The 15,189-nt window shown below is 33.7% G+C and overlaps 1 protein-coding gene across 8 annotated transcripts in view; it reads left to right on the top strand.

The window, feature by feature from the left end:
- Positions 1–15,189, top strand: part of ZNF280D (zinc finger protein 280D) — a 297,062-nt gene that overhangs the window by 195,312 nt on the left and 86,561 nt on the right. For 7 of the 8 annotated variants that reach the window (XM_087859137.1, XM_087859136.1, XM_045789542.2 and 4 more), the window contains 2 exons: positions 32–171; positions 7,671–7,788. In XM_087859137.1, the coding sequence (XP_087715263.1) occupies positions 32–171; positions 7,671–7,788 (258 nt within the window). Of the gene's footprint in view, positions 1–31; positions 172–282; positions 1,657–7,670; positions 7,789–15,189 lie in introns of those variants that run through there. The other variant, XM_087859138.1, reaches the window with a different exon arrangement.

The raw sequence follows: 15,189 nt of genomic DNA, 5'->3' as shown, positions 1-15,189 counted from the left end.
TATTTAATGTATTGTGTAATTTTAAATACAGGTATTACTGCTGCATTCAAGCCTACAGGTCAACACTACACGAACCCAACATCAAATCCAGTGGCTGCCTCACCAGTAAATTTTCATCCTGAATCTAGATCTTCAGATAGTTCTGTTATTGTTCAGCCTTTGTCTAAACCTGTAAGTGTTTCTGAAACTACACAGCTCAGGGATACATTGGATATTGCTTATCAGTATAAGCAATACCAATTAAAATTCTGGATTGTCATGGGTAATCATCCAATAGAAGCGTAATTGGCATCAGACAATGTCACCATCTTTATGGTAGCTTAGCCAGTACCCAGAGTGATAACTGCAGGAACTACCCATCCAGCCCGTTCCTAAATCAGGTGACATGCTTAAATTAAATAGTTAAAGTATTGAAAATTGTGTTATCAAATCATATATAAAAGCATAGTGAGTATTGCATAATGGCAAATTATTTAAGATTGTAAATTGGGTCAGTTGTTCTTGGTTCTTAATTGGAAAAACCTTTGAGAGTACATTGTAGCTTTTTATTCTGAAAATATATCTTCATAATTTAGTTTAAAAAACTCTTAACAAATAGTAATAGTTAATGGTAATAGTTAATATTTATTGAGTTGATGGTAATAGTTAATATTTATTGAGTTGATATTTATGTGTAAGACTTTGTTCTAAATGCTCTACGTAAATGAATCATTTAATTCTTAACCGTACCTGTGAAGTATGCACTATTATTATTATTCCTGTTTTATAGTTGAGGAAATTGAGGCTCACAGAGGTTAAATTATTCATTCAAGTTCACACAGCTGGCAAAATGATAGATCTGGGATTTCCGTCCAGACTAACCCATAGTTTATATGTATTTACATACATAAATATATATATGTTATAATATATAAGTATATACTTAAAATGGAACCATTACCTTAGTGCAGCAGTTTTCAGTGTGTAGTCTTCAGTCCCCTGGGGCTCCCCTGAGACTATTTCTTGGGCTTGGGAGTCAATACTATTGTCATAATAATACAAAGACACTATTTGCCTTTTCCACCATGTTGACATGCATTGGTGATGCAAAAATAATATTGGGTAAACTGTTGGTGCCTTAGTCTAAATCAAGACAGTGGTACCGAGTATGAGTAGTTTTTGTATTTGTCCCTACCATGCACTCCCAATAAAATATATTCATACTTGATTTCCTTGATGAAGTATTAACATGTTATTTTGTTAAATATCTACCTTTGAATATGTGTCCTTTAAAAACATTTTGTGTGATGAAATGGATAGTATGCAAAAGCACTTCTGTGTCTGAAGTTTAATGGTTATCTAGAGGAAAAGCACTTGTGTGATAAAATTGTGAGCTTAACTAACCACTTTTTAAAAATAGAAGACTACTTTTACTTGAAAGAATGACTGATAAACCATGGTGTATAACTTATTTTTGTGTATCAATATTACCACAAACAGTGGTTTAAAACCACACACATTTATTATCTCATAGTTTCTATGGGTCAGGAGTCAGGTCATGGCTTAGCTGGATCCTCTGCTTCAGGGTCTCAGGAGGCTACATTCAAGGTGTGGACTCCGAGGTTGCAGTCTCATCTGAAGCTTGACTGGAGAAGTATCTTCTTCCAAGTTCTCATGGTAATTGGCAACATTCAATTTCTTAAGGGTTGTCAGACTGAGAGTCTCTGGCTTTGCCAAGTGGATCTTTCCCACATGGCTTCTTACTTGCTCAAAGCCCACAAGAGAGAAAATCCTTAGCAGAAGGGCATTATGATCTTATCCAATGTAGTCACATACACAGAATCATATATATCCTGTCACCTTTGCTGTATTCTGTCAGAAGCAAGTCACATGTCTTGCCTACACTAGAAGGGAGAGAATCGTGCAGAACATGAACACCAGGGGGTGGGGATCATGGAGGTTACTTTAGCGTCTGTTTGCTACACATAGTGAGGGATTCAGTCTTCGTTATCTGGCAGACATTTCCTCAAAACTGAACAAAGTGCACACTTAAAGCAAAACAACTGATAGCATTCCTTGGGTAAAATTGAGCTTTCAAGCACAAATTAGAATTTTGGAAAACTTGTATCTGCCACTATGATCTTGACAGCTTCCCAGTAAAGACTTTCCTAATTGTGGTGCAATTAATAAATACGATTTTTTGATATTGTATAGTGAATTCTGTGAATATTTGGAGGATCAGCATAATCCAAAGAAACCAGTATTTTTGAGATAAGCAGTGCATGGTGTTACAAAATCATACAGATAAAAAATCCATTCAAAGTGTGAGATAGACCAATAGATTTGAATGTAACAAAGTACGAAAAGTTGAGTAATTAGGAAGTCAGATGTCTCATTATAGTAAATCTTAAAGAAAATACCAACTGTTGAATTTTGGTGTAGTATCAGAGAAGAATATCCATAGTTATCTTAAATTGCTATTAAAATACTACTCCCTTTTTCAACTATGTATCTTTGTGAAGCTACATTTTCTCTATATTTTTCAAACAAAACATGTCCTAACAGATTGAAAGCAGAAGCAGGTATGAAACTACAACAGCTTTTGATTAAGCTAGACATTAAAGAGATTTTCAACATGTAAAACAGTACTACTCTTTTCACTAATTTTTTTGTGTGTTTGCAAGATAGTCACTTTTCATGAAAATGTTATTTATGTTAATCTGTAATGGGTTTATTATTGTTACTTAAAATAAAATATTTTAAAAATTTTCTCTGTTTTAATTTCTAATACGGGAAATATCAATAGATATAACCCAAATAAATAAAAACTCTTTTGGGTCCTCCATAATTTTTAAATATGTAAAGGGGTCCTGAAGCCAAGGAGTTAGATTACTCAAACAAAAAGTTACCCCAAATGTAAAGATTCTTTGCTATTAGTTGGAATTGAATGAACTCAGTGGTTTTGTCATGCTTATCGTAAGCTATTTGGCACTGGCTTTAGAGAAATAATAAATTTTAATGAAACTGTTTGTTCTTTTGATGGTAATTCCCTTATTGTCTACCAAAGCACCTGTAAATTTTCTTGCAAATATTCAAGTTCAAACTAGAATTGAATCCAAATATTTTTAGTAGGAATAATCCATTTTTCCTGTAATTCATATCATATTACTATTAGGTAATCTGCAGATCTGTTAGCACTAAAAATTGATATTTTGAGGTTATTTTTCATAGAAGAGTTATTTTAATTGTAACTTATGTAACAATGAAAAGGAGATGGCTACAGATTTTTAAATCTATGACTAAGGAAACTCAACTCCCACTTACATGGAAGTTGTTACGTATCATAAAAGAATATGTTTAGGCAAATGTTTCTCTCTCCCTGAGTTGCTGCTACTTGAGATAATAAATCTGAAAAATAACTAATAGTGTTAAAAGCCCTGGACCAGTAGTTTAAAAAACTTAGATTGAAGCAAGAGACTTGAATCCTGATTCAGCCTGTTTATAAGCATTTTTGAAGCCTCTCTGAGCCTCATTTTCTTCATTCCTAAAATGAGAGATTTTACCCAGACCACTGACTCTCAATCTTGGATCCTAGGGTTCTGCAGGTTATTCCTAATATTTCAAAAGATGGAAAGCTACTTAAAATGTAAAGGTTTTTTGCTATTAGTTGGAATCAAATTAACTCAGTGCACTTTTCATAAGTTGTGGCTTTTGCAGGATAGAAAACTGGAAAAAAAACTTTACTCTTTAATTCAGTTTGATAAATAAAAATCTTTCCAACATTGGATCCAGTGAGGAAAAAAAACAACAAAGGGAAGATTTGTATCTTTGGTGTTATAAAAGTTAGAAACTAGAGCTGTTTCTGAGATGTTTATTTCTCTGGGCATAGTTTTATTTATTTATTCTTATTTTTATTTTTATTTTTTTATTATTATGTTCAGTTAGCCAACATATAGTACATCATTAGTTTTTGATGTAGTGTTCAACGATTCATTAGTTGTATATAGTTTTAAAATCAAAACACCTCAGTTGGTGTTTCTCAATCTTGGGTGGGTCCTGGAAATGGTATATTGTAAAAAAAAAAAAAAACTCTTCAAGTCACTCTAATGTGCAAAGTTAAGAATGACAGATATATTCTGGAATGAATTGAGACTCCTGTTTAAGGGAATTTACTCTGAATTTTGGAAGCCACTGCTTTTAATAAATTATAATTATAATTTTTCATTTTATGTCATGTGTGTGTGTGTTTCATGGAATATCTCTATACTTAAACATCCCTTTCAGACCTCTTGCAGATAGGGATATATTATTGTCACTTAAAATAAAGTTAGTGTGATCTAGCTTAAGGGTATAGCTTTGGAATCAGGCTCTGGGCTCTAATTACAGCTCCATCGATAACAAGCAGGACTATATTGGGAACCTTATATAACCACACCTAACCTTAGTTTACCTGTTTATAAAATAGGGTATAATATTAGGTTTTTATTAGTAATGTTATGACAACTACTTGATTTAATACATACATGTATCATGAAGTACAAGTACATTTAAAACACAATTGTGACTATATTTCAGTTTGAAAGGTGAATAACTTGAAGCTCCGAAGTGACTTGCCCAAGGTATATAGTTAAATGTGCTGGTCTTCTGAATCCCAGTCTAGTGTCTATTGTATTTGATATCTTTCTGAATTTTTATATTCTCCCTACTGGAGAATTATTTTAACCAGTTACTGTTGAACAGTGTGTGCCTGCTCTCTGAAATTCTGGAGCTTAGTTAACCAGAGTGGTCTCCTAATAAAGTGTTAAAGAGTATTAACTTTATATTTCTGTTAAAGAACTATTTTGGAAAATACAAGTGAGTATTTTCCATTTTTTAAGTGCAAATATTTGGAGAAAATATTTATTATGAACTAAGATTGAGCTTGGTTACAGTGAGGTCAGATGGCATTATGCATTTTTTATATTACATGGTTCAAATGGTTTATATTACATGGTTTTTATATTACAGGTTCAAATGCAGAATTCGCCTTGTTAGGCCTCATATTCTAGAAGTGGTTTGAGTTACTCCTATACCTGTTTCCATAACTTCCTTTTTGTTTAAACAACAACTATTTATTTACTTATTTGGTATTTTTTTTCTGCAATTTGTGCAGAGTGGTAGAAAGGTCATCTCTTTTTAAAAATTTAAAAATTTATTATTGAGGTATAATTGACATTCAACATTATGCTAATTTCAGGTGCACAACATAACATAATGATTTGATATTTACTTATATTGCAAAATGTTCACCATAATCTGGTTAACATCTATCACCATATATAGTTACAGAATTTTTTTTCTTGTGATGAGAAATTTTAAGATCTACACTCTTAGCAGCTCTTAAATATGCAATACAGTATTATTGCCTATGGTCACCATGTACGGTGCATCCCCATGACTAATTTATCCCACAACCAAAAGTTTATACCTTTTGACTCCCTTCATTCATTTTGTTGCCATAACTTAACAAACTGATGTCAGTAGAAAAGTTAGTAGCACACCAAAATTTTGAAAACTATCCCTCAGTTAACAAGCACAAGCCAAATAAAACCTTTATGTTTCTATCTTTAATATTTATTTTGGAGAGAAGTTGAGAAAGAGAGAAGGGTACATAACTATATTTTGGCTTTTTTCCCCTGTGCAGACATAGTATAGAGTATATAAATCAGGACCATACTATGTATACAAATATGTATTCCTCTTTTTTCTGTGAACATTCTACTAGGATTATGCCATTGGATAGTTCTCAAAAACATAGTGTTAGTGTTTGCATGATAGTCAATCATTCAACCATTTTTTTTGTTGGACATACAGATTTTAATTTTTTGTTTTTAAAAATAATTCTCATTAAACATCTTTATTTCCTTGTAAATTTTTAAAGTGAAATAATTGGACCAAATGATGCAAACTTACATAAAGCTTTTGACAGCTGCTGCCAGCATATTCATGCAGAAATGCTGTACCAAAATATAACTTCTACTTTGCCAATAGTGAATGTTATCATTACATTTTAATTTTAAAATTTTTACTTCCAGCCGATTTTAGACTTAGAAGAAAAATAATACAGAGAGTTCTCATATATGCCTAACCTAGTTTCTCTAATGCTAACATTTTATGTATCATAATCAGGTAATTAACATTAAGTAAACTTCAAGCCTTAATTGAATTTTACCAGTTTTTCAATTAATGTCATTTTTCATTCCCAGGATCGTGTTCAGGATCACACATTGCAGTTAGTTTTTTCTCCTTAGTCTCACATTTTTCTGTAGTTACTCATTCTTTTTCTCTCATGACTTGAATACTTTTAAGAGGAGTAGCCAGTTATTTTGTATTACATATTATTATCTTTAATACAATGCCAATTTAGTAGTTAAAAATTGCCATTGTCTTTATTTGCATTTCTTTGACTAGTAAGTTGGAAAAAAGTATTTTACTTTTGAAGTGTTTCAGTTTATAGCTTTAGCCCATTTTTCTCTTAAGGTGACTTTTTCCCTTTTGATTTTTAAGCATTGTTAATCCTAAAACTTTTGCTTGTTGTATATTATGACATATAGAATGGTCCAGAATTCACTCTGAGAGCTTACTCTACAATGATGGGCTTTAAAAAATAGAATTGGAATATATTTTATGAGTGTGTCTATCAGTATATTTAATACATAATAGTATTGGCGTATACATCCCTAAATTGATCACACTTTTCATAATTATACTAAACATTTGTGCTAACACAAATTTATACTGCCTAATTCTTGAGCACATTATCATTCATCTCATACTTTTCACTCTTCCTGAGATGTCCTACTAGCTGGGGCCATCTTTTCTCCTGATGGAAAGGCTAAACCTTCCCTTGAGCCCTAAGGCTTCCAGGAGCAGAGCAGCTGTCCCAGATTATTCCTATTAATAGCTTCCATCTAACCCGTTTGCCTGGCTTTCTTATTTGGGTTTACCCTGTTGACCCAAGCAGCTTTCATATTTGTCCTGTGAAATGGGATATTCCCCCAATCTCGCATGGCTTTCTATGGAATAGCAGGAATAGTAGGGGGAGGACCTGTTCTATTCCTGACCCTTGCCTTATTAATTTTTCCAATAAAGATGATTCTAAAATTCAAACCATGTGCTATATTCATCCCTAACGCTGATGCAGATTGATTCCTAATTTGTTTGCCCTGATAGTTTGTCTGGGGGGCTTATGGAGATACAGAGCTTTTAAATTTGTACTTAATGTCAGTATGCTTTCCTATTTTTCGTTTTACCCATAGATTTTGCAAAGTTTTTCTGTTTGCTCTTTGATGGGAATACTGCATTTTTAGTAGTCTTCTAGAGTGTATTAATCCTGTTGATTTAAAATGGATATATATGTTTCCTTTCTCTTGAAAAAAAAAAACGGACTAGAATTTGCCCTGTTTTAATTGGCTAGTAAGGAAAAAAACAGCTGTTAAGTTAAAAGCTTGCTTTCAGTTTTAGTAGATGATGATTTTGACAGATAGTAATGATTACCTCTGTGTTTTATAACTTATTAATTACTGAGTCGTGAAAGGCTATTCTTATAATATTGACATACACTTAAATTTACCTTTATAAAACTTATGAAACAAAGTAATTGTAACTATGTTGAGTGAATGTAATATTCTTCCTTTGAAATATTTTAACAGGGTTATATAACGAACTCATCACGAGTTGTGTCTAATAATTCTTCAGAGCTACTGTTTGACTTGACCCAGGATACAGGATCATCACATTACCAAGGGGGACCAGCACTTTCTATACCAGGTTGGTTTTAACACTTAAAAAAATTATAAGAAGAAACTTGATGAATACGTATATGGAATTGACTTTCTGTTTTCAAGTTCATGCCTTTATGTTAAGTTTTTCATATATTGTAAAGTGGAATAATGCTAATAGTTCTTGAATGACTTTCTTGGTGACTTTTTTTTTCCACTTGAATGATTTTAAATAAAATCTTATTTAATAATAAGATGGACATTAAGGAGGGCATGTGATGTAATAAGCACTGGGTGTTACATAAGACTGATGAATCAATGAACTCTACTTCTGAAACTAATAATACTCTATATGTTAATTGAATTTAAAAAATATATTTTTAAAAATAATATGTTTTATTTTTTCCTGTTAATTAAGCTAACCAGCTTTGAATTTGTTCTCACTTGGCGCTAAAAATGGACTGAAAAATCTTAAAATAATTTCTGTAAGTTACAGAAATCTTTGATATCCTAAATACTCTGTTAAAAGAACTATTAGTTTTTATGACTACTAGTGTGAAAAAGTATATGGTTACAAATGATTTCCTAATTAGATTAGTGTCTTTCTTTTTTTTTTTTTTTTTTAAAGATTTTATTTATTAATTTGACAGAAACAGCCAGCGAGAGAGGGAACACAAGCAGGGGGAGTGGGAGAGGAAGAAGCAGGCTTCCAGCAGAGGAGCCTGATATGGGGCTCGATCCCAGAACACTGGGATCACGCCCAGAGCCAAAGGCAGATGCTTAATGACTGAGCCACCCAGGCGCCCCTATTCTTAAGATTTTTGTAGTCTTCATTAAGTTTTTACACTTCAGTCTTCTCATATAGTTAAAATGGAGATTTTATTTTTCTTATTTAATGCATTCATTCTCCAGGCCTAGAGTCAGCCATTGGGAGATAAAATTTTAATTCTCACTCTACTTTAGTCAAGGCTTTTTTGAGGCACAAATAAGATAACTAAATGTGAAAATGCATTGTGAACTTTAAAGGACTTGACAACAGTTGGTATGAATGATAATATGTGCTTTATGTTCAGTAGTATGATTAACTGACCACTGTCCAGTGGTCACGAATATTTGGAGAAGACTGGATTTGAGCTTGTTTTTGAAAGGATTTTCCTGGCAGAGAGAGAGCACTGTTCAGCGCAGAAAACAACACAAACCAAAGATGACAGGGATAAATAAAGGGTCAGAATTTAAAACTCTTAAATGGGGGCACTTGAGTGGACGCTTGAGTGGCTCAGTCGGTTAAGAGGCTGCCTTGGCTCAGGTCGTGACCCCGGGGTCCTGGGATCGAGCCTCAGGGTGGGCTCCCTGCTCAGGGAGTCTGCTTCTCCTTCTCCCTCTGCCCCTCCCCCCTACTCGTGTGTGTTCTCTCTCTCAAATAAATAAATCTTTAAAAATAAATAATTAAAACTCTTCAGAGTGATTTTATTTCTTATGTTAAAAAGTTCTTATAGTAAAACTGTCTGTTTCTACTGTCCAGCCTGTTATATAAGCAGGTGCTTAATCAAAATACCAACATTCATTGGCTTTTCAAGTGACCTAAGCATCTCACAAGAATGCTACTGTGATTACACAAATCTTTTCCAAGTACCCATGTTAGAGCCGTCAATAATCACGTGTCTTGAAGTTGGAAAAAAAAATCATTTTTATATTATTTCACAGGATGAAACAGAGGAACCAACTAGTATAATACTCTTTATTTTTCTGGCATGGTTCCCCTTATTAAAAAGCTGACAGGTGAATCTATTAGAATAATTTTTTCCTCTAAAGTAAGTTAAGATCTAAAATATTTCATTAGTAATGATAATAGCTGTCATTTATTGTTGAATGCTTTCTATGTGCCAGATGTTGTGTGGGTGCTTTTTAAAAGTAAGTTAAGGGGCACCTGGCTGGCTCAGTCATTAAGCATCTGCCTTCGGCTCAGGGCGTGATCCCAGAGTCCTGGGATCGAGCCCCATGTCAGGCGCCCTGCTCTGCTGGGAGCCTGCTTCTTCCTCTCCCACTCCCCCTGCCTGTGTTCCCTCTCTCGCTGGCTGTCTCTCTCTCTGTCAAATAAATAAATAAAATCTTTAAAAAAAATAAAAATAAAAAAATAAAAGTAAGTTAAGATACAAAATATGTTTTTAGTAACGATAATAGTTGTCATTTATTACTGAATGCTTTCTATGTGTCAGATATTGTGTTGAGTGCTTCAAATACATTATCTTATTTGATCTTAAAACAGTTATATAAAATAAGGCATTATAACTTATTTTACAAAAGAGGAAACTGAGGCTCAGAGAAGTTCATTAAATAAGCCAAGAATACATAGCTAGTCAGTGGCAGAGCTTGAATTTCATCTTATACTGTCTGGTTTAATCTAATATGTTTACTGCTTCTACTTTTAGTGTACAGTTGAGAACATTAAAATATGGTGTGCAGTTTTAGAATCCTTATTACCAAGTAGTTGTGTGTTGTTTTCAAAAAGAACTTTTGCCTGGCCTGGTTATAGCCTAAATATCGCTATTTCTCTTGCTAATGCTCTGAATAGGACTAAAATCCTTTAGCTTCAAGGTGATGGTTTTCAAACTAAAAACTGTTTTTATGAATAAAATTCCTATGCAAACAAAATTTTATTCTAAAGTCTAATAAATAAAACATAAAAGAGTTCCTCTGTCAGTTATAACCAATATATTCCCTAAAATGAGCCCATTAGGCTCCAGGAACATAATTTGAAAACCATTGTACTAACTCCTTCCATTATGAGCCCTTTCATATGAGTGAATGAGGTATTATCCTTCAAGATTTTTTCCACTTTGTACTTCTAACTTTTGTAGTTTTTCCACTTTTCTACTTTGAATAAATGGATAATATAACCTGAAGCCATGAATTGACCACCTCTTTGTTAGGTGGAAAAAGAACTAACGTTCCATTAGACATTTTAAATAAATAAAATGGGTCTTTTCTAGATTTTTAGAATAAAATAAAATTTTTCTTTTGTAAACTAACTCCAGTGCACTTAAAACATCGAAACATGATTCATTTGTAGAAACTTAGTTTGGAGTATTCTCTGCTTTAATTTTTTCTTTTCTTTTTTGCTTGGAGTATTTTGGTCTGGCTTCTTTCTTAACTGCTGTTTATATATTCCTTTATTTGAAGTCATATTTAGTATTTTCTTGCATAAAGAGATTATTTCATGAATTATTTGAATATATATAGTCCATAATAGATGTTTGTATGATTTTTTATACCCTGACTTTTAAAAAATTATTTCTTAAAAATTAATATTTATTATCCTCAAGTTTTTATTTAAGTTCCAGTTAACATACAGTGTAGTATTGGTTTCAGGTGTAGAATTCAGTGATTTGGCACTTACATACAACACCTGGTGCTCATCACAAGCGTCCTCCTTCATCCCCATAACCTAACCCATCCATTTATCTACCTCCTCTCTGGTAATCATCAGTTTGTTCTCTTCCTTAAGAGTCTGTTTCTTGGTTTGCCGCACTTTCTCTTTCTTTTTCTCCCCTATGTTCATTTGTTTTGTTTCTTAAATTCCACATAGGAGTGAAATCATGTGCTATTTGTCTTTCTCTGGCAGACTTATTTCACTTAGCATAATACTCTCTAGCTCCATCCCTGTCATTGCAAATGGCAAGATTTCATTCTTTTTTATGTATATTCTATTGTATATATATATACCACATCTTCTTTACCCACTCATCAGTCATTAGATATTTGGACTCTTTCCATAATTCAGCTATTGTTGATAATGCTGCTATAAACATAGGGGTGCGTGTATCCCTTTGAAGTAGTATTTTTATAGCCTTTGGGTAAATACCTATTAGTGCAATTGCTGGATGGTATGGTAGTTCTATTTTTAACTTTTTGAGGAACCTCCATATTGTTTTCTAGAGTGGCTGCCCCAGTTTGCATTCCCACCAACAGTGTAAGAGAGTTTCCCTTTCTCTGTATTCTTGCCAACACCTGTTGTTTCCTGTGTTCTTAATTTTAGCCATTCTGACTGGTATGAGGTGATACCTCATTGTAGTTTTGATTTGCATTTCCCTGATGATGAGTGATGTTGAGCATCTTTTCACGTGTGTGTTGGTGATCTGTATGTCTTTGGAGAAATGTCTGTTCATGTCTTCTGCCCATTTTTGAAATGGATTATTTGTTTTTTGGGTGGTGAGTTTGATAAGTTCTTTATAGATTTTGGGTACTAACCCTTTATCAGATAGGTCATTTACAAATATCTTCTCCCATTCCGAAGATTGCCTTTTAGTTTTGTGGATTATTTCCTTCGCAGTGCAGAAGCCTTTTATTTTGATGGAGTCTCAATAGTTTGTTTTTGTTTCCCTTCACATGAGACATATCTAGAAAGAAGTTGCTATGGCCAGTGTCAGAGAGGTTACTGCCTGTGTTCTCTAGGATTTTGATGGTTTCCTATCTCACATTTAGGTCTTTCATCCAATTTGATTTTGTGTGTGTGTGTGATGTAACAAAATGGTCCAGTTTCATTCTTTGGATATTGCTATCCAGTTTTCCCAATACCATTTGTTGAAGAGACTGTCTTTTTTTATTTTTAACAAATATTTTATGTATTATTTGACAGAGAGCGAGCACAGGTAGAAGGAGCAGCAGGCAGAGGGAGAGGGAGAAGCAGTCTCCTCACTGAGCAGGGAGCCTGATGTGGGGCTCGATCCCAGTACCCTGGGATCATGCATGACCTGAGCCGAAGGCAGATGCTTAATGACTGAGCCACCCAGGTGTCCCAGACTGTCTTTTTTCTATTGGGTATTCTTCACTGCTTTGTCGGAGATGAATTGACAGTATAACTGTGGGTTCATTTCTGGGTTTTCTATTTTGTTCCATTGATCTGTGTATCTGTTTTTGTGCCAGTACCATACTGCCTTGATGACTACAGCTTTTTACTATAGCTTGAAATCCAGAATTTGATGCCTCCCGCTTTGGCTCTCTTTTTCAAGATTGGTTTGGCTATACAGGGTCTTTTGTGGTTCCATACAAATTTTAGGATTGTTTGTTCTAGCGCTCTGAAAATCCTTTTGATAGGAATTGCATTAAATGTATAGATTGCTTTGGGTAATATAACATCTTAACAATATTTGTTCTTCTAATCCATGAGCATGGAACATTTTTCCATTTCTTTGTGTCCTCTTCAATTTCATCAGTGTTTTATAGTTTTCAGAGTACAGATCTTTTATCTCATTGGTTAGGTTTATTCCTAAAGTATCTTATGGTTTTGGGTACAATTGTAAATGGGATTCATTCCTTCATTTCTCTTTCTGCTGCTTCATTATTGGTGTATAGAAATGCAACAGACTTCTGTACATTGATTTTGTATCCTGCGACTTTACTGAATTCATGTATCAGCTCTAGCAATTTTTTGGTGGAGTCTTTTGGGTTTTCTATACAAGTATCATGTCTTCTGCAAATAGTGAAAATTTGACTTCTTCCATGATGCCCCCTATTTCTTTTTGTTATCTGGTTGCTGTGGCTAGGAGTTCCAGTACTATGTTAAATAACAGTGGTGAGAGTGGACATCCTTGTCTTGCTCCTGAACGTAAGGGAAAGGCTTTCAGTTTTTCCCCATTGAGGATGATATTAGCTGTGCGTTTTTCATATTTGGCCTTAATGATGTTGAGGTATCTTCTCTCTATCCCTACTTTGTTGAGAGTTTTTATCATGAATAGATGTACTTTGTCAAAAGCTTTCTCTGCATCTATTCAGAGGATGATATGGTTCTTATCCTTTCTTTTTTTTAATGTGGTGCATCACACTTGATCGTGGTGTATGATTCTTTTAATATACTGTTGGATTTGATTTGCTAGTATTTTATTGAGAATTTTTGCATCCATGTTCATCAGGGATATTGGCTTATAGTTCTTTGGTAGTGGAGTCTTTTTCCTCATGGAATGAATTTGGAAGTTTTCCTTCCATTTCTATTTTTTGGAATAGTTTATTTATTTATTTATTTATTTATTTATTTATTTATTTATTTATTAAAGATTTTATTTATTTATTTGGCAGAGAGACAGCCAGCGAGAGAGGGAACACAAGCAGGGGGAGTGGGAGAGGAAGAAGCAGGCTCCCAGTGGAGCAGGGAGCCCAATGCAGGGCTCGATCCCAGGACTCTGGGATCATGCCCTAAGCCAGACGCTTAACGACTGAGCCACCCAGGCACCCCTATTTTTTGGAATAGTTTGAGAAGAATAGGTATTAACTCTTCTTTAAATGTTTGGTAGAATTCTCCCGTGAAGCCATCTGGCTCTGGACTTTTGTTTGTTGGGAATTTTTTGATTACTGATTCAGGTTCTTTACTGGGTTATCAGTCTGTTCAAGTTTTCTGTTTCTCTTTTTTCAATTTTGGTGGTTTATATATTTCTAGGAATTTATCCACTTCTTCCAGGTTGTCCGATTTGTTGGCATATAGTTTTTCATAATATTCTCTTATAATTGTTCGTATTTCTGTGGTGCTGTTTGTAATTTCTCCTCTCTCATTTGCAATTTTGTTTATTTGGGTTCTTTTTTTGATAAGTGTGGCTAGGAACTTATCAATTTTACTGATTTTTTTCAAAGAGCCAGCTCCTGGTTTCATTAATCTGTTGTTTTTTTAGTTTCTATATCATTTATTTCTGTCCTAATCTTTATTCTTTCCCTTCTTCTGCTGACTGTAGACTTAATTTCTTGTTCTTTTTCTAGCTTCTTTAGTTGTAATGTTAGGTTGTTTGAGATTTTTCTTTCTTCTTAAGGTAAGCCTGTATTGTTATATACTTTCCTCTTATGACTGCTTTTGCTGTATCCCAAAGCTTTCTGACCACTGTGTTTTCATTTTCATTTGTTTCCATGTATTTTTTAATTTCTTCTTTGATTTCCTGGTTGACCCACTCATTTTTGGTAGCATTTTGTTTAACCTCCACGTGTTGTGATCTCTCCAAATTTTTTCTTCTGGTTGTCTTCAAGTTTCATAGCGTTGTGATCAGAAAATATGCATGGTATGATCTCAGTCTTTCTGTACTTGTTGAGGCCTGATTTGTGTTTGGAGAATGTCCCTAGCGCATTTGAAAAGAACGTGTATTCTGTTACTTTAGGATGGATTGTTCTGAATATATCTCTTAAGTCGTATATGTTCCAGTGTATCATTCAGAGTCATTCTTTCTTTGTTGATTATCTGGTGAGATGATCTGATCTGTCCATTAATGTAAGTGGGGTGTTAAAGTTCCCTACTATTATTATATTATTATCCATGAGTTTCTTTAATTTTGTTATTAATTGCTTTATGTAGTTGGGTGCTTCCATGTTGAGAACATAAGTATTTACATTTGTTAGATCTTCTTGTTGGATAGACCCCTTTATGATGATACTGTGCCCTTCTTCATCTCTTGTTACAGTCTTTGGTTAAAATCTA

This window comes from Ursus americanus, chromosome 36 (assembly GCF_024610735.1).
Source record: "Ursus americanus isolate L20-20 chromosome 36, mUrsAme1.1.p, whole genome shotgun sequence".
NCBI lineage: Eukaryota > Metazoa > Chordata > Mammalia > Carnivora > Ursidae > Ursus > Ursus americanus.
The sequence above is the reverse complement of the archived record's forward strand: the minus strand, read 5'-3'. Positions and strand labels throughout refer to the sequence as shown.